The sequence below is a fragment of the Chelonia mydas genome, chromosome 2 (assembly GCF_015237465.2).
Source record: "Chelonia mydas isolate rCheMyd1 chromosome 2, rCheMyd1.pri.v2, whole genome shotgun sequence".
Lineage (NCBI taxonomy): Eukaryota > Metazoa > Chordata > Testudines > Cheloniidae > Chelonia > Chelonia mydas.
The window spans coordinates 84,982,878-85,002,351 of record NC_057850.1 but is presented as its reverse complement, the minus strand read 5'-3'; the positions used below and the strand labels follow the sequence as shown (position 1 = coordinate 85,002,351).

General features: G+C 38.5%; 1 protein-coding gene across 6 annotated transcripts in view; it reads right to left on the bottom strand.

The window, feature by feature from the left end:
* The window catches only part of ARHGAP28 (Rho GTPase activating protein 28), a 92,456-nt gene that overhangs the window by 33,733 nt on the left and 39,249 nt on the right, over positions 1–19,474 (bottom strand). For all 6 annotated transcript variants that reach the window (XM_043539840.1, XM_007062320.4, XM_043539841.1 and 3 more), the window contains exons 2-3: positions 6,259–6,461; positions 1,563–1,780 (exon numbers count right to left, since the gene is read on the bottom strand). In XM_043539840.1, the coding sequence (XP_043395775.1) occupies positions 1,563–1,780; positions 6,259–6,461 (421 nt within the window). The remainder of the gene's footprint in view (positions 1–1,562; positions 1,781–6,258; positions 6,462–19,474) is intronic.

Here is a 19,474-nt window from a genome sequence, read left to right as displayed (position 1 = left end):
TGCAGGTTATTAGCATGAACCTTCTGGAAAAAATAAACAAATGAGAAGGACTGAATAATTTCATGGAAAAAGGCAGTTTCTTACAATTTTTCAACAATATAAGCTTCACTATACATTTTTAAAACAGGGCTTGGCAGTTTAGCTATGATCCGCATTAAGGACAACAGGAGTTACTCATTTAAATTCATGCATGCTGCTTTTGAGTTTTTAGTATGTAGATTTAGGGCACATGATCAACTAAATCCATGTAAAAAGAAAAGGAGTACTTGTGGCACCTTAGAGACTAACCAGTTTATTTGAGCATGAGCTTTCGTGAGCTACAGCTCACTTCATCGGATGCATAGCATATCGTGGAAACTGCAGAAGACATTATATACACACAGAGACCATGAAACAAAACTTCCTCCCACCCCACTCTCCTGCTGGTAACAGCTTATCTAAAGTGATCATCAAGTAGGGCCATTTCCAGCACAAATCCAGGTTTTCTCACCCCCCCCCCACGCTATTACCAGCAGGAGAGTGAGTTTGTATGTGTGTGGGGGGGGGGGTGGGGGGGGGAGGAAGGGTGAGAAAACCTGGATTTGTGCTGGAAATGGCCCTACTTGATGATCACTTTAGATAAGCTGTTACCAGCAGGAGAGTGGGGTGGGAGGAAGTTTTGTTTCATGGTCTCTGTGTGTATATAGAAAAGGAGTACTTGTGGCACCTTAGAGACTAACCAGTTTATTTGAGCATGAGCTTTCGTGAGCTACAGCTCACTTCATCGGATGCATAGCATATCCGATATGCTATGCATCCGATGAAGTGAGCTGTAGCTCACGAAAGCTCATGCTCAAATAAACTGGTTAGTCTCTAAGGTGCCACAAGTACTCCTTTTCTTTTTACGAATACAGACTAACACGGCTGTTACTCTAAATCCATGTAGATACAATGCATGGGGATAAGCAATGGTAATTCTATATCTGTCCTCAGGGACAAGTGGATGAGACCCTACAGAAGAAAAGTTCATTCCCGAACAAATGAATCATGAATGGGCTTCTATTTGCTTTATTAGTGAAATAAGGTTCCCAATGAAACAATCACAAAGAAGCCTGCAGGTGTTTAACTGCTTATGCATACTTGCTCCCTATTGCTTCATTACACAGGTTTTACTTCACTGCTAAGATTGCTGAGTAAATAGCATGTGTCCTCAGAAGCCAGCAAAAATTTGCACAACTGCCAAAAGTAACTCACTGATATCCAAAATATGAGGGAGTAAATGTTAGTCTTGATAGTGGATTGCAGAATGAAGGTTGGCAACAGACACAGCATTACATTATAAGTTAGTTGCAAAACTTTGCACTAGCTATTTTAGCCAGTTTTATTGTTCCTTTTAGAAGGTAGCACTTCTGCTTATACAACATCAAAAAGGTCCAGACTTGGCTCTTTGGGGCAGGAACCATTATTTACTACTTCTACAATGCCTAGCACAGCGAGATCCCTGGTTGAAGCATTCATATGCTATAGAAATATAAAGAAGAATAAAGTTCAAAACCCTCCATTACCAAGTATTTGCCACTTACAGAAGAGTCATTAACTCCAAAGATGTCTCGCACGTCCCTGACACTGTGTTTGTTCTTCTTCCTCATAGTCTGTGTGTAGGTGTTGTACCTTCTTTGTACTGCAGCAGCTTGTGTGCGGGTCAGTGTGGACAGCAGGGCTTGCCCATCCTCTTCTTCAGCCCCCGAAATCAACGTAGATAGGCCCACATCTTGCAGCCATTCAGCTTCAAGTTCCCCCTCTGTGAAGGAATGAGAGTGTTAACATGCCTTGTACGGGGTGGGTTGGAGGTAGCACAGTTGGTTTAGTGTGCCAGCCTTTCCCTCAGGAAGACTCCATTTCCAATCTGTCTTAGGCCACACAAGTAAGTAAAATTTAGTTTTGTCAACATATTGTCAGTCTTGAACACAATCCTCAGTTTGGCTGTCTCTGCACAGATGATATTTAGGAGAAGAACAGCAGAAGAGTGGTAACTCAAGCCCATTAATTCAAGGTAGATTAATACAGCATTGTGAAGAAGATAGCATAGTGCCTGCCCATAACTGCCTAGAAATTTCACTAAACAATAGCCTTCATTAAAGAAGATGAATGAAACCCCTTTCAGTCCCACATATGTCCTGTATGGATGATGTCATTTGACAAAGGAAGGCTGGCAGTAATCCCCTCCAGTTTCAAGATATCCTTTTAAGATGTGGTGACCAGTACTGCACTGGATATTCCAGGTGAGGCCGCACCCTTGATTCATAAACAGGCAACACAAACAAATACGTCAAAGAGGAAATGAATTACTATTCTCTTTCAGAGTAAAAGAGCTAGTCAATGAGCTCTTTCTTAACATATTATTTTCTTAATAGCACACTTGCGTTTCCACATTTGCTCTAATTTTCCTTCCTGATGTATCAGAACCTGTACAATTGTGTCTATCAATCAAATTGTGTCTACAGATTGATAGACACAATTTACTGCACTTTGGCAGAGAGATGCACAAAGAAACAATTAAATTGCTGGAGTTTATGTAAGAGCCATTGACCTTGTTGCTTAACTTGCTTACCTTTCCACAAACCTCCAGAAACGTATCTAACGTAATCTCCCGGCTGTGTGTGTACGGCAGAGTGATCAATTTATTGATCCACTCCCTTTATCTGGTGTAACAACTTACTTCCACAAATAGGACTAATAACTGTGCCTTTTCCTCCTGCCTGAGTTTGGAGCTGATGAATCTCATGCTGTTCTCACTCCTCCTTTTGACAGTCTCTATTTTCATCTGCATACATTGCTGCTCCATCTACATCCTCTCCTGTTCCAGTTTCATGATTAATTCATCTTGGCTCGGGACCTGAAATGTTCTTTCCAAGAAAATGTTTGTAAACCAAGCTTGACTTTCACAGTGCCAATGAAAAAATAGTACGGCTGTCAAGGGATTAAAAAAATTAATCGCGATTAATTGCACAATTAAAGAAATTAATCGCATGATTAATTCCACTGTTAAACAAAAAAGCATACCATTTAAATATTTTTGCATGTTTTCTACATTTTAAAATATATTGATTTCAATTACAACAGAGAATACAACGTGTACAGTACTCACTTTATATTTATATTTGATTACAAGTATTTGCACTGTAAAAAAACAAAAGAAATAGTATTTTTCAATTCACCTAATACAAGTACTGTAGTGCAATCTCTTTACCATGAAAGTTGAACTTACAAATATAGAATTATGTACAAAAAACTGCACTAAAAATAAAACAATGTAAAATTGTAGAGCCTGCAGGTCCACTCAGTCCTACTTCTTGTTCAGCCAATCACACAGACAAACAAGTTTGTTTACATTTGCAGGAGATAATACTGCCTAATTCTTGTTTACAATATCGCCTGAAAATGAGAACAGGTGTTCACATGGCACTGTTGTAGCCTGTGTTGCAAGATATATATGTGCCAGATGTGCTAAAGATTCATATGTTTTATCATTTTTACAGTGCAAATATTTATAATAAAAAATAATATACACAATATACAATAAGAAAAGGAGGACTTGTGGCACCTTAGAGACTAACCAATTTATTTGAGCATAAGCTTTCGTGAGCTACAGCTCACTTCATCGGATGTAGTGAGCTGTAGCTCACGAAAGCTTATGCTCAAATAAATTGGTTAGTCTCTAAGGTGCCACAAGTCCTCCTTTTCTTTTTGCAAATACAGACTAACACGGCTGCTACTCTGAAACCTGACAATATACAATATATTTGAAAATGTAGAAAAACATCAAAAATGTGTAATAAATTTCAGTTGGTATTCTATTGTTTAACAGTGCAATTAAAACTGCGATTAATCGTGATTAATTTTTAAATCACAATTAATTCTTTTGAGTTAATCGTGTGAGTTAACTGCGATTAATCAACAGGCCTAAAAAATAGTAAAATGGAGTGTGAGCATGGTCAAAAAGATATTCTGCTTAGATGTCACCAAGAGGTTGGTGGATAGTTTTCTTCATCATTTGTCCAACTGTAGCACGTACAATCAATAGCGAAGTAGGAATGAAAAAACTATGACAGGGAGCCAGAATCCTCAATGTACAACTCCCTTTTTCTTTCAGAGACTATTAGGAAAGAGATGTTTCTTCTTAAGGCTCATGACAATTTTGCCTCAACTTTTCCTAAATTCTCATACCACTCTTTAAGGATTCAGCTTTGCCCAAGTGTCTCTGCTCAGCTCAGGGTGCAGCTCTGAAATGAACCTATAGCAGTTGCCCCAGTTCTCAAAAATGCAAAGAACCTACATTTTGGAGCCTCCGGTGATTCCATACTTTCCAATTCTATGGCACACAGCCATATGTCTAAATACCTCATGCCTTATTGCTGATGGGATGACAAACCTGCAGCCAGGGGCCTCCATGTACCTGTTGGTGAGGCTACTGCTTAGCCCTCTGTGATGTCACTACTGTGTTCATTGTATGCCCCACTTCTTCAGCCCTGTATCTCTCAAGATGAACTCTCTTGCCCTTGGTTACTAATGTCAATAGTATGAAAGTTCTCTGATCTTTCTGAAAACATATAATCATGAGAAGGATTATTTTGTCTCTAATATTATTATCTACGTTGGGCACTATTTCCCCTTCACTTCCTCCTCAAACCATCTGTTTCTCTTCCTTTCCCATTTTCCTCAAAGAGGTATCAAAAGATTTTTATTCTTTTTAACAGATTTCCACATTGGGTTTCTTGTGTTTTGGTCATTAGTAAGCAGTACTGGTATTATCGAAATTTGATTTATAATTATTACTGAGTATTCCAAAGACTTTTGGTCCAATACCAAATGTTTTCCTCATGCTCAGTAGTTAGAATGAGCACTTCCTCACTGAATATATTTCTGAAAGTAACAATAGTCAGGACACATAGAGAGGTAAGTGTAGAGTAGAAATGTATTGGATTTTACCCTGCAATTTCATTTTTAATTCAAAGCAGAGAGGACAAAAAAAAAATCTATGAGACAGGAACGAAATCAGAAACGATAAACCTGAGAATGCAGAATAATCTATATAGTTGTGAACGTTTCAGTTAACAGCAGTGTACTGTGATGTTTCTGAGAATGAGGATAATTGGAAACAGCTCAGATATTGCCTAGACTCCACAAAGGTTCAGGTACCTAAAGAGTACAATTAAATTGCATTGAATGTGGCGGTAAGCCAGTAACATCCTAATTCTCAAAAAGAATTGAAAGAACACGGTACAGTGCTTTTAAAATATAACCCTAGATGTTATGGCAGCTTAGGCTTCTGATAAAGTAGTACAGTTTGCTTTTGGATTGTGACAGACTTGTGTAATAACAACAGACGTAAAATATCAAACGCTCCATCTCAAATGTCAATTTTCAAATATATTAGGAAAAAGACCAGGGGTAATTTATTTTGAGATGGCATAGAAAAGTGGTAACACATTCAGTATGGTTCATATTAGCGATGGGTGAATTTCAAAAAGTTTTGATGTTTGGATGACATGAGTATCCAAAAATACAGATCCAAACAATCGCTCTTTGGTTTAGATATTGGTTTGGAAGTCATAAAAACAGGCCCACACATCTGAATGATATCCAGATTGAAAATGCTTAAATAAACCCCTTTTTCTGGGTGTTGCACAACTTCCTCGTCAGGTCATAGCTAAAACAAGGAAGAGGACACACACAAGAAATTAAAAGAAAACCAAAAAAAGATTAATTGGACTTCTTCTATTCCTCAGATGGATTCAGTTTTGGTTTGTTTCATGTTTGGGATGAAGTTATGTTTAAATTCCTCTCAGCTGCACCATTTCACTTATTTCTTATTGAAACATGGGTAAGATCAATTCAGAAAAATCTGCTCCAGAAATCAGAGTGCCAAATTTCTGAAAACACAACATTAAGTAAGTCTCTCTCTATATCTATATCAAGAACTTACTTTGTGTTGACGTTAAATTCAGAAATGGAGCTACTTTGGACACAGTATCATTTTGGAACATTTGTGATTCTTGATTAATACGATGGATGGGTGGGTCCAAGCCAACCCTCCAGATGTGAATCCCTCTGATTTTAAAGGAAATCAAAGTTCCAACCCGCATTTTGTGGCTCAAGCCCATCTGTACATTCATTACATCAATGCTGGGAGTTTGGAGGAGTGGAGATCTGGACATCAGTGAAAGAATTTATTCAAAGTAAAATATGGGAGGGCAAGTTTGGAATTTGTATGCTCACCATCAGCTGGTTTGACTTCTAATAGTGTTTGTTCTTCTTGTCCTTGTTCACTGTTTTCTTTGATACTTTCCACTTCACACCAGAAATCCTCCATTGAGGTGCTATCCACAGAGGCCTGAGAACTGGAACGGCTGAACATGGGAGGATGTAAGGACTCATTGGAAAGCATCCTGTTAATTCTTCGGCACTGAGGGAGGGATTTTCTGGAAGAAGATAATGATAAAAAATGAGGTGGGTCGTGGACATAATGGTGGAAATGAAGGACAGAATGAAGGTAGTCTTCACTCTGAATTTTCTCATTTCGCAGTTTCAGTCACAATCTTAGGGTTACCTTTGTCATCATTTTGGTTTTTTGATTTAATAAAAATATATTTTTTAATTGTGAAGTGCTGATTATTAGCACTGGATTGGGCACTGGACTGGGACTCAGGAGACCCGGCTTCTCTTCCCAACTCTGTCACTGCTCTACTGTGTGACCTTGAGCAAGTTATTTTACTTCTTTGTGTTTCAATTTCCCCTTCCCGCTTTACTCAGTCTGGTCTGGTCTGCTCCTAAATTCTTCCAGGCAAAGACTGTCTTATACTATGTGTGTATATATATATGTGTGTTCTGTATGTCTACTATATGTCCAATGAATGTTTGATCTTAGTTGGGCCTTTTTGCATGACTGTAATACACACAATAAATACTAAGTGTGCAATGGGATTTGGAGAGAGGGTCCTAGTGGCAGGCAGAAGTGTGCCAGGAACTGGAGAAGAAGGTTCTGTCACAGGGCCATCCAGTCCTCACCTACTTGAATTAATAGAAATGCAATTTCCCTTTCTCTTCCTTTTCAGTGTGTCATGATCTTGCCAACAACCCCTTATTCAAACCCACAAATATCTCACTCCATAAAAATGTATTTCCCTTTTCAGGGTTCCCCCTCCCATCACTGTTTTCATGGTGGATTTACAGACAAAATGAGTTAATGCCAAATAATTAACTTATTCTTTCCCTCTTGTGTAGTTATTCTGAGCTGGGGTGCTGGCTGTTTCTCTGAGAATGCCGGAGCACTCCTTGATCATTTGGGTGGTCTAAGCCGATTAGTGCTGCAGCCCAGAGCTGAGCTCAAGGCTAGGGATCAGCAGTGGAAACAGTGGAACAACAAATTCCAGCTGTGGACATGATATGTGCTTCTACAAGGCAAAGCAGAGCTGCTGTCCCATGTCTCTCTTTGATTATGGGATGTACATTACAAATAGTATGCTTGCCAAACATGCCCATTTGCCACTAGCCAGATGATAAGGAAGGAATTTAAGCTTTCAGATGGGTGAAGAAAATATTTCCAAAAAGCAGAAAAAAGTTATTATTCTGATAAATGCTCTTTTGGAAGAGCAAAGTTGTAGTCAGTGTTTCCACATATTTTCTCATGAACTGCTAGTGGTTTAAACAAACAGTGACCATTATTGTTTTAATAAGGGAAAGACACAATCAAGAAAATACAAGGGGCATTCATGACATCAAAGTGGTTAAAGCTATTTGAGTGATTTCCATGAAGTTTGTCCATTGGTGAGACCAGAGCATCTCAATTGGCTTCAGGTCATAAAACCTCAGATGACTGAGTCACCAGTGAAATCATCATACGGCTCTGTGTGGAAACTGTTATCCCTGTTATTTCCAAATTCACCCTCTCCTCCCCCGGCCCCATGCATTGGCAAGAAACACAAAAATGTAAATAAATCCCAGAGTCTTTAAAAACCATGTGGCAATAGCTCACAGAGGGCTCTAATAAAGTTTTAGTTATTAAAATAAAACACACCATAGGCAATCCAAGTATCCCCAATTCTTTAACTCTGAAGGGGAGGCAGTGTTTGCTAGCCAAATCGACACAACTACTAATGTTTCTGATCTGATGTTCTGGAAGTTAATACAGAACATAAAGCAGATGGAAGGTGCACTTCTATAGTGACTAAACCAAGACTGGGGCCCCGTTGTACTTGGCACTGCAGAGTTGTGCTCCAAAGAGCTTATGAGACGGCAGTTGTTCTTAGCCATGTGCTACAATACTCAGGGGGGTGTTAGGAAGCTGTGACCACTTTACCCAACCCATAGTGTTAAATAGGAGAGGGTTCCCAGCTGAATGAGGGGAGAGGTCCCAACATAGAAAAATGTGAGAACAACTAATCTAAATAGACAAGATAGACAAACGTTAGGAGAAATCATTATTGTCTCAATTTTACAGATGGGCAACTGAGGTCTGGAGAGATTAAGTGACTTGCCTAGGGTCACACATGAGGTCCGTAGCAGAGCCAGGAACTGAAACCAGATGTTAAGAATCCCAGTCTAGCATCTTTATTACAAGACATCTTTCCCTTCTCTGTAATTAAAATGCAAGTGAAGATTCTTGTTTAAAAAGAGCTTCTGCATGACACCATTTCAAAGAACAGTATCTTTGTTATAAACCTTTGTCAAAAAATCAAGCACACATCAGGTCAGAATTCCTTTAACAACAGTCATTTAAATGAATACTCCTTTCATTCTTGCAATCAAATCTATGTTGAAGAGGCAGCAGAACATGTTCCCAGATAACATAACTGACTGGATTGGATTGTCTTTTAGTCATTGTCAGGGAATTCAAACATTTCCTGCCTTCCCAGTATGTGGAATACTGACCATGACCCTTGCACTTCTGGAGCACCACGCCAGTCTGATCTCTGGGCTCTGACTCCTCAACACTCAGCTAACTCAAATTGAGGCCTTACATCACCATATTAGGAAGAATCTGTACAGAGTTGGTGGTTTCAACAGCAGCTAATATGGTATTTTGTAACATTACCATACAAAAAAACTAAATGCAAAACAGATGAGTAGCACGGCAACATCTAATGTGACAACCAACATTTACCAAATGCATCCAAGGTTACGGAGTAATTAACAGATATTCAGAACAACATGAAAAGTACAGAACAAATTTTGAAAATCAGAAGAACAGTCTCCCAGGAGTTGCATATTTGAGGTTTGTTATCTCATCTCAGATTAAATCATGCTGTGTAAGATTCACATCACAAGAAAGATTAGGCAGTGACACATGCATCTTATTGGTATACAACAGAAGTTTGCTGGTTTGCACATTATTCTGATGCTTGCTATTAAGAGCATGTGTATTCAAGTAGACTTTCAGCTGCCATACTGACCCATATACGTGGACCTTTGGTCCTGGAGGAAGTGTTTTTGCCTGTAAATGACAGCAGTGCTTGTCTGCATTTCCTTCTAGCAAATGTTTTTCAAAACAGTTTCAGAAAAAATATCCCAGGAGAAGCAAAGCAGGTCTATATTCTCCATCACTTTTAACTCACTCTTGAAAGACACTGACTCAGCACACTGGATGTGAGTGTTCCTAGAGTAACAGCTCAGCTGAGGCTAAGTCACCAGAGAACAATGGAAGCAGTCAGTCCTACCCTTCAGCCAATCCATGGGGTAGGTTTTTTATTTTTCTTGCTGGCTATTAGGCAACTAAACTACTGATCTGATCCTGTTGCTCTTTAAGAAACACTTGAAAAGAAGTAATGACACAGGAGTAGCAATAGTAAAGTTTAAGCTTCGTCTACCGTAGTTACCCTCTCTTCCTTCCCCCCCTCCCTTTTTTTTTTTTTTTTTTTTTTACAGGCAGGCATGAGTTGATCAGATAACAGTCTGACCAAAAATTAAGAGGAGAAGCTCATGCCCTGATCTTCTGGACAGAAGTAAAGACAACGCAGAAAATGCTGGGAGAGAGAAACGAGGCTTCAAACATCAAACACACACTACAGTGTCGTGACTAAAATGGATGAAATAGTTTTCAGGGTTGGGATTTACAAAACTTGCAAAAGGCACTGAAGAAGATAAAAGAACTGGCTGCAAGGCCACGCTCTCACTCATCATTGATTACAGAAGAAAGGGCTAGTTGCCAGTAATGAAAAATACAACGGTATCATGTTAAGTTGCCCACTGAAAACACTTTTGCAAGGAAACAGGATATTTCCATAGAATATGGGGGAACTGACAGAGTTACCTTCTAACAATGAAGTAATGTAATGATGAATCAGACCTTCTATACATTTTATTTTCTCTCTGTAGGAAACCAATAAACAATTTAGAACTTAATCACACACATTGATTTTGATACTGCTCAGCCAATCCAATAAGCAGCTCTTTTCACATACCCCTGGAAAAGATAAATCAAACCACACACAAAGGGCTAGTTTTGGTGACACCTAATTATTGTTCAGCGGCTGAGAAATGATAGGTCAATGTTTGTGTTTTCAATTTAATTAAGTGATGGGTGGTGAAAAAATCTATAAAACAGGAGAGCAATGAAAACACCTTGTACTCAAAAGTTGCATTTAAACCCTATTCAGGCAGAAAAGACAGGGGACATCCTTCTTGTGTGGTTGTAAAGATTCATTTCATATGACCACTGAGTATGCTGCACCACAATTAGTCTGCATAAATGCTGATGGGAAAAGGTCATTGGAAGATAAAGAGTAAAAGTTCTCACAATTACTGTAGCATCAGGATATCTTGTCACATGCAGTATTCATCAATGTTGTGTCTGAGTAGCTAGATTATCTACTGAGCATTAGCATGCCTTCAATGGCACAAAAAATAGCGTAGGGTAATGTTGAATCTGGCCCCAAACCTCTTAATTCCTGAATTTCTGACACATGCACGAAAAATGCACTTCTGCCCCCTCAGCCCTCTCTAGCTGCCAGGTTGTTTTTTTAAAAAACCTTTGTAGTGGGCACTTAAAATCATATAAGAGACTTTCCCCTGTGAATTGTGAACCAACTTCATTATAAGCTGTTGGAAAGCTGACATTTCTTTACCAGTTTCATTTAAAATCTACTTTGAGAGACATGTATTGTTTTCCAAGAGAACAACTGATACCAAATGTCTCTCAGACCTACGATACAGATATCCAGTGTAAAGCAATAAGTTGGCCTACGCGAGTACTGGTATGCCTTTTGAGCCAAATATTTTAGGTCTTAAAATGGATGAGTCAGCTATTTATTTGATGTAATCCTGTTTATTTACAAAGTGTACACAAAGTCCTGTTTCCTGGAACATAGTAGGAATTAAACAATAGAAGGCAGTTTCTTTGGCCATAGTTCCAAGCCTCTTTCCAGCTAGTATTCTGCCTACAAAGCTCTCTTTACCTTCTCTCAGGGCCTTGCTTTCACTGTCTTTCTTATTGTCTACTAGGATATTTGGCTGCTTGTCTTTGTTCCTGGTTGCTTTACAGACACATATACTTCCATCAGACAAATGACCAGTTAAACCCCTCTGCTCACATAGCTCTATTTCTGACAAGCCTTACATGTGGCCTGTGCTTTGTGTGGTGGCTCCTATTGTTTCAGAAGCCTTTACTCCAAAAAAGGAGCTTATCTGCTGCTTACATTTATCCTGACTGAAGGGCATCCATCTTGCCCACCAACTTCAATGAAGCGTCACCCAATCACCATTGTAACATCACCATGCAGATGACAAACAACATGAGAGTACACAACGGACACTGCAAGAACATTGCTCATACTGGATTTCACTATTGATTTTCACAAAGGGTCCAGTCTCAAGACCTTGTAGAACTGGGCCCACAAAATCACATTCACTCTTTTCAGCAAAGTGCCATTGTTACAAAACACACAGTATGTCAGCGTTGCACATTTACTAGTGAGCTATGAAGTATTCTAATAAATACTTTAACTAATACTTTTATCTTTCAAGACCTTTCTTCCCAAAGAATACATTTGGTCATGTTGTATTCTTGATTTTTTGATATTATGCTCATTTGCTAAATCATAAAACATCTACCTATTCTCTCAGTCATTAATAGGAATTAGTAAGGATCTGCTATAATGTTTGTGCCCAAATGTTACCTGCCACCAGTTAATAAAAACATTTTACTCTATAACTATAACCAGCTTTTATATGACATGTTCAGAAAGAGGAATTGAGATCTTGCTAATATATTAATAAGGAATACCCTGTGCCTGGCCTGTGCAAAGCAGCAGAGAATGGTCATGAATCTTCCTCTTATAATAAGCATTCAACGTGAAGGCCAGTCACAATCAGAGTCCTTGAACTTGGGGGAGCATAAAGACTATTCCTTCTAAGTGCTCCCTGGGGTGGATAATGACCCAAAAAGACAGGGAGTGACAGGAAGGAGGTGGCACACAGACCCGACTCTGTCTTAAACTAGCTTTCTCACCAAACCCATGGGCCCAATGTACCAGGAGTAGCATATAACACCCACTGCAAGCTCTGGAAAGTATTCGATTCCTCCTCACCCCCAAAACAAAGCTTTCCCTCAGTGGTATGCCTGAATCCTAATTGATTCAGAATAAGAAGTCTGTGTATTATCAATAATAAGAATGCACTCTGACAACTTTCCTTTTTTCTTTGGTGGGTTGGAAAAGGATGCTTTCTACAAACATATTAAGAAGCATCTTTACTTAGTAGAATTTATATTTAAAAGCCAAATGTGCTAGTTTAAAAGTTTTATGAAATTCAGATGTGAACAAGTTTTAGGACTGTACCTTAGGCCTAGATCTAAAGGGATATAGTTAAAATAACAATTAGTTATCATAGTCAATGAAGCCTTCCCTAGGCATCACTTCCAACTTGCAAAATCCTGTCTTATGTGAACACTTTAAATATCCTCAGCAGTTTCCAAGATCATAAATGCAAGGGAAGTAAGTTCTTTTGGCCCCTTGGTGTTTGCATACAGGCGTTTGCATACAGGTTTCACTGTAAATGAAACCCACACATAACATTAGATCATCAGAGTGTCTTACAAGCATTAGTTTATTAGGTCTCTATATGTGAAGAATATACATTTTATTTGGAACGAGAATAAATTCAGGCACACAGCTAAGTGGCTTGCTCAAGGTCACACAGTGAATCTGTGGTGGAGCCAGGAATTGAATCTAGGAGCCCTCACTCCCAGTCTTCTGCTCTGACCACTAGATAACACTCTCTTCCTGTGTTTATTTATTATGGTCTCATTTATGCATGGTATTGCACAAATGGTAAGGAGGGGAAGGAGCCTTCCCCAACACCGTGCTCTTGTGCATAGGCGAGTCACAATCTGATCTCTTAGTAAATAGTAAAAGCCATTTATTCATGTCTGAATATTGGTGACATCGTAGCAGAATTTTCAGAAGCCTTCTCTATGCATTGCTAGCTTCGAACACTCAGCAGCTGACCTCCCAGTGATCTGAGCACACTATCTATCCATCTCCTCACTGGCTGTTAATTTCCCTGTCATGATGGTCCACCACCATTCCTTTCATTATAACTTTCTTGAGGTTATTTCCATCCCTACGCCTGATGTGACTAAAGTACATAGGTTTGCACCTGCTGATTTTTGACAGCAGGGTCTGCTTCTCTCCGATAATATTTCTAACCCAAGCATTCACCTTCTTTTCGGTCCAGGAGATAAGTAAAAGTCTTTGCCAGCACTACATCTCAAAGGCTTCAGTTTTCTTCTTGTCAGCACCATTAATTTCCCATGATTCACATCCATAAATTGCTTTGGTAAAAATTAAGCTTTTCACCAATCAAATTTTGAGATGGCACAGTTTTTCCAAGCTTTCATAAAGGATGCCACGGCTGAGCGAACCATCCTTAATCTTCTGATTTCTTTGGTACTGTCTTCTTGGGTGGATATATATGATCCCAGATAACTGAATTCATCTACTTGACTTAACTTGACTGTTAATTGGAATGTCTACTTGCATCTTGTTCTCGTTAATCATATCAGCATGCATGTATTTTGTTTTTGCCTCATTCAGGAATAGTCCATATTCCTCACTAAATGGTTTAATAGATGCCAACATTCGTTGTATTACATTAGTGGCTGTAGCAAAGAGCATTGTGTCATCAACATATCTGAGGTCAGTTAAGAGGTGTGCATCTGGAAATCCCAGGTCCATTTGCTTTGTCAAAACCTTCCAGGGTTTGTCTCATAATAAATTCTGTATACATGTTGAAAAGGCTTGGGGATAGATTACACTCTTGCCTCACACCCTGCCCATTGGAAAACCACACTCTGTCATCTGAGGCTGTTTGCAGCATGGTCTGTTGTGGACAGTAGAGACTTATACTAAGTTTAATGAGATGCTTTATAATCCTCACGTCTGCCAGTATCCTCCAAAGAGGGTCATGTTGGACGGTGTTGAAGGCTTTTAAGTAGTCAGTGAAACACAGGATAAAAGAGTGATTATACTTCCTGAATTTTTCAATGATGTGATGGATGTTCATTATTATGCCTCATCCCTCTCTGAAACCAGCTTGTTTTGGGGGTAGTTCTGCTTATATCATTTGCTTAATCTGATCCTGGATTATGTAGAGCAGAACTGTGCTCGCGTGAAATATCAGGGTGAGAATAAGATTGTTACTATGCTCTGAAGTCTCCTTTCTTTGGTAAGGGCAGAAAGATTCCCTTTGTCCCATCATCCAGCCAATTTCTAGTCATCCATACATCATTACATATTGTCCACATGAGAACAACATCACAGTCACCAATCGCCTTTAATAATTCTGCTGGTATGTTACCTATCCCTGATGCTTCTCCAGTCTTCATTTTCATAATAGCACTAGGCTGACCAGATGTCCCTATTTTATAGGGACAGTCCCGATATGGGGGGTATTTTCTCTATAGGCGCCTATTACCCTGCACCCCCTGTCCTGATTTTTCACACTTGTTGTCTGGTCACCCTAAATAGCACGCACCACTTCCTCTTGCAGCATTGATAGCTCCAGCTCTGTACTCCCCTTTCTGTTGTTGTCCTGTATTGTAAGTAGCTGTGATGAGCTAGACACAGTAATTTCTCCACCAGTGTATGATGTTACCTTCAGTGAGGACTCTGTCACTATAATCTTTTATTATGCTGATTGCAGGGAAATCTTTTTGTGAAGTAGGGCAGTCGATTAATCGCAGTTAACTCATGCGGTTAACTAGAAAAAATTAATCATGATTAATTGCACTTTTAATTGCACTGTTAAACAATAGAATACTAATTGAAATTTATTAAATATTTTGGATGTTTTTCTACATTTTCAAATATATTGATTTCAGTTACAACCCAGAATACAAAGTGTACAGTGCTCACTTTATATTATTTTTGATTACAAATATTTGCACTGTAAAAATGATAAACAAAACAAATAGTATTTTTCAATTCACCTCATACAAGTACTGTAGTGCAATCTTTGTCGTGAAAGTGCAATTTACAAATGTAGATTATTTTTGTTATATAACTGCACTCAAAAACAAAACAATGTAAAACTTCAGAGCCTACAAGTGCACTCAGTCCTACTTCGTGTTCAGCCAGTTGCTAAGATGAACAACTTTGTTTACATTTACAGGAGATAATGCTGCCTGCATATTATTTACAATGTCACCAGAAAGTGAGAACAGGCATTTGCATGGCACTTTTGTAGCCAGCATTGCAAGGTATTTACATGCCAGATATGCTAAACATTTGTATGCCCCATCATGCTTCAGCTACCATTCAAGAGGACATGCTTCCATGCTGATGATGCTTGCATGCTGATGATTATTAAAAAAATAATGCATTAATTAAATTTGTGACTGAACTCCTTGGGGGAGAATTGTATGTCCCCTGCTCTGTTTTACCCGCATTCTGCCATATATTTCATGTTATAGCAGTTTCGGATGATGACCCAGCACATGTTGTTCATTTTAAGAATGCGTTCACTGCAGATTTGTCAAAATGAGAAGAAGGTACCAATGTGAGATTTCTAAAGATAGCTACAGCACTCAACCCAAGGTTTAAGAATCTGAAGTGCCTTCCAAAATCTGAGAGGGATGAGGTGTGGAGCATGCTTTCAGAAGTCTCAAAAGAGCAACACTCCCAGGTGGAAACTACAGAACCCGGACCACCAAAAAAAGAAAATCAACCTTCTGCTGGTAGCATCTGACTCAGATGATGAAAATGAACATGTGTCTGTCCACACTGCTTTGAATCGTTATTGAGCAGAACCTGTCATCAGCATGGATGCATGTCCTCTGGAATGGTGGTTGAAGCATGAAAAAACATATGAATCTTTAGTGCATCTGGCACAAATATCTTGAGACGCCGGCTACCAAAGTGCCATGCGAATGCCTGTTCTCACTTTCAGGTGATAGTGTAAACAAGAAGTGGGCAATATTATCTCCTGCAAATGTAAACAAACTTGTTTGTCTGAGTGATTGGCTGAACAAGAAATAGGACTGATTGGACTTGTAAGCTCTAAAGTTTTACATTGTTTCGTTTTTGAATACAGTTGGTTTTTTGTACATAATTCTACATTTGTAAGTTCAACTTGCACGATAAAGCGATTGCACTACAGTACTTGTATTAGGTGAATTGAAAAATACTATTTCTTTTGTTTTTTATAGGGAAAATATTTGTAATAAAAATAATATAAAGTGAGCTCTGTACACTTTGTATTCTGTGTTGTAACTGAAATCAATATATTTGAAAATGTAGAAAAACATCCAAAAATATTTAAATAAATGGTATTCTATTATTAACAGTGTGATTAAGTGCAGTAAAATTTTTTAATCATGATTACATTTTTTTAATTGCTTGAAAGCCCTCCTAAGAAGTCTGACTATTGTGAACTCACCTTTTGTATAATTACTGTCCTTGTAATCCTCAGTTTCAAACATTTTGCCTTAATGTATTCCCCTACACGTAGGATAAAAGGTCACACTGAACCTTTCTGAAAGGCAGTCATCAGCCACTGATTGCTTCCCAGAGCTCTGGGAGGCATCAAATCTGAGGTAAGCAAAAGCACAAGCACAAGCACAAGCACCCATTGGATGGTTAGCCTCTGCACTACCTGCTATAGGTGGTCACTCTGCATTATAGACACAGCATAGCAATGTGTGTGTATTTGTATGCAATTATAAACATGAACAAGATTAGAAAGAGCGGGCTAACTTGCAGACTGATCCAGAATCTATTCACACCACATAATATGGGATGGAAAGGCCTTTGCCAGCAGCTCACATTTAGCCAGACTTATTATTTAAAACATATACGCAATACCGCTACAAACTGCAACAAATCTAGTGAGTCCAGAGAACAGATGAAGTTTAAATAATTCAACAAGCAAAGAAGGAGACTAAGTAAAACCCAAATGGGCTTGTGCACTGGAGGTTGTTAAAAATTTGTTTTGCCTCTAGAATCACCAGCTAGTTTGCACAAGAAAGGAGAAACATGGAAATATTAAACACACAAAATGGTGGCAAAATCACAGTTAGGGGCAAATTTTCCATCATCCTCAATACAGCCGCTAATTTTGTCCAGGCAAATATGGTAATTTGCACTTAATTACTGTATTTGCATGCAGAAATACTTGTTTGCAAGTGCAAGATTATCTAGGTACCTATTTATCATACTTGAGGTACTTCTAATGCAGCTATCTCTTTAGCACTGAAACACTATTATTACTGTCATTAGATAGTAACTGAGAAAAGAATTTGGCCCTAAGAAACACTGAAAAGCAAGGGTATTTCACCCCTAATTCAATCCTTTAGGACTCTAAGGTTTGATATGGTTTTACAATGTGATCCTTTGTACTTCTCAACTGCTGGGCCTCACTATATGGGTGGTGTGTAGGGGGCAATAGCACAATTTTCCATGAGTCTGACTTTTAAGTGTGACAGACTTGGTTTGTGATGACCTGCTCACACATGGTAGGCAGTCCCTATGACAGCTTTAAAAATGTAATTTTGTTTACAAAAATCCATTTAGAGCATCCCTTGATCCATTCACTTCAAATCTCAGGGCTCCATAACCATTCACTTCTCACCTTTACTTTTAATTCTGGCAATTGCAATTGCAATTTTCACAGTAATATATTTCAAGTAAGGGGCTAAGCACTAGAATTCATCATATATTAACTACTAATCACATTGCACGATTCCTATCAAATACCTTGCATTACATTAGCAAGCATTATGGTCAGTACTGTTTGCAGGGTCGGCCTGAAAGAATGTAAAGTAATCAAAAAGGAATTTTTAAAGACGTCTAAAAAAATTCTTTGGTGGGGACCTTCTTGTTAAATATTTCCACAGAGGAGGAGACAACATTGACTGTTGCAATAAAAATCCTGGGCCAGATTCTCAGATAATTGTAGAGTGTCATAGAACCATTGACTTTAATTGATCTTATATGTAAAAACCAAAAATGCCCTTATTCGTTGTATTAATTACACATCAGATTATTACAAATGGGAAGAAGTTTAAGAACAGATGTACTTCTCACCATTTCTCTCCACTATCCAACAGCTTTGGGTTTGCCATAGAACAATTTTTAACCCATAGGCTCTCTTTTCCATGGTGTACTGTAATTTATGGCATATTGGGTCACTGTGATGGAATGAAAACTTGGTTGGAAAGTTTTTTACCCAAATAAACATACGAGCATAGTTCTATTTTATGTTACACAAGTACACTTGTAGGGATTATAGAGTACTTTGGAAAGAGTCCCAAATCAGCCGAGTAGAATATACAGTGCTAGTGCTGGTAACACTACTTAATAAAAAACAATGTAGCTATGATGTCTAGAAGAACTACCTCATTGCAATCTGCTTCTGTTTTTGCCTACAGAAAAACAATCATCTAACATGGCAACTGCAGAAGAATGGATTATTAGCTCTTTATCTCTCTGTATTTCTAGGTACTTAATGTGGACCTTATCCCCAAAGTATCTAAAGCATTTTACGTGCCAAAAAGTCAAGATACAAAACAAACAGCTCAGCCATATAAAGATACAGATTGAAATCCTGACCCTATTGAAGTCAATGGGACCTTTTCGATTGACTTCAGTGGGGCCAAGATTTCATCCACAGTCTATACATAAACAGCCAAATTAGAACTGAGATAAACTGGAGACAATGAGGGCTGACTTGTTTATGCTCCTAAATGTCAGATTTTTAGGTTTTATTAAATGTCATTTAATTTAGAATGAAATAAAATAAGTAAAAATTAACCTCATCTACCACTCAAGCCATCATTAATTGGCATTTTTTTGTAGGTATAGGGCAGAGATTGGTCTTGAGGAGATATTTAAAGGAGAAGGTGGGGTAGACTCACATAGAAGTGCAGGGAGGGTGTTCCATTTATAACATAGGCATATTTGTTTGTGCCAGAAGTTGTCAAATGGGTGGTTGGGGCTGATAT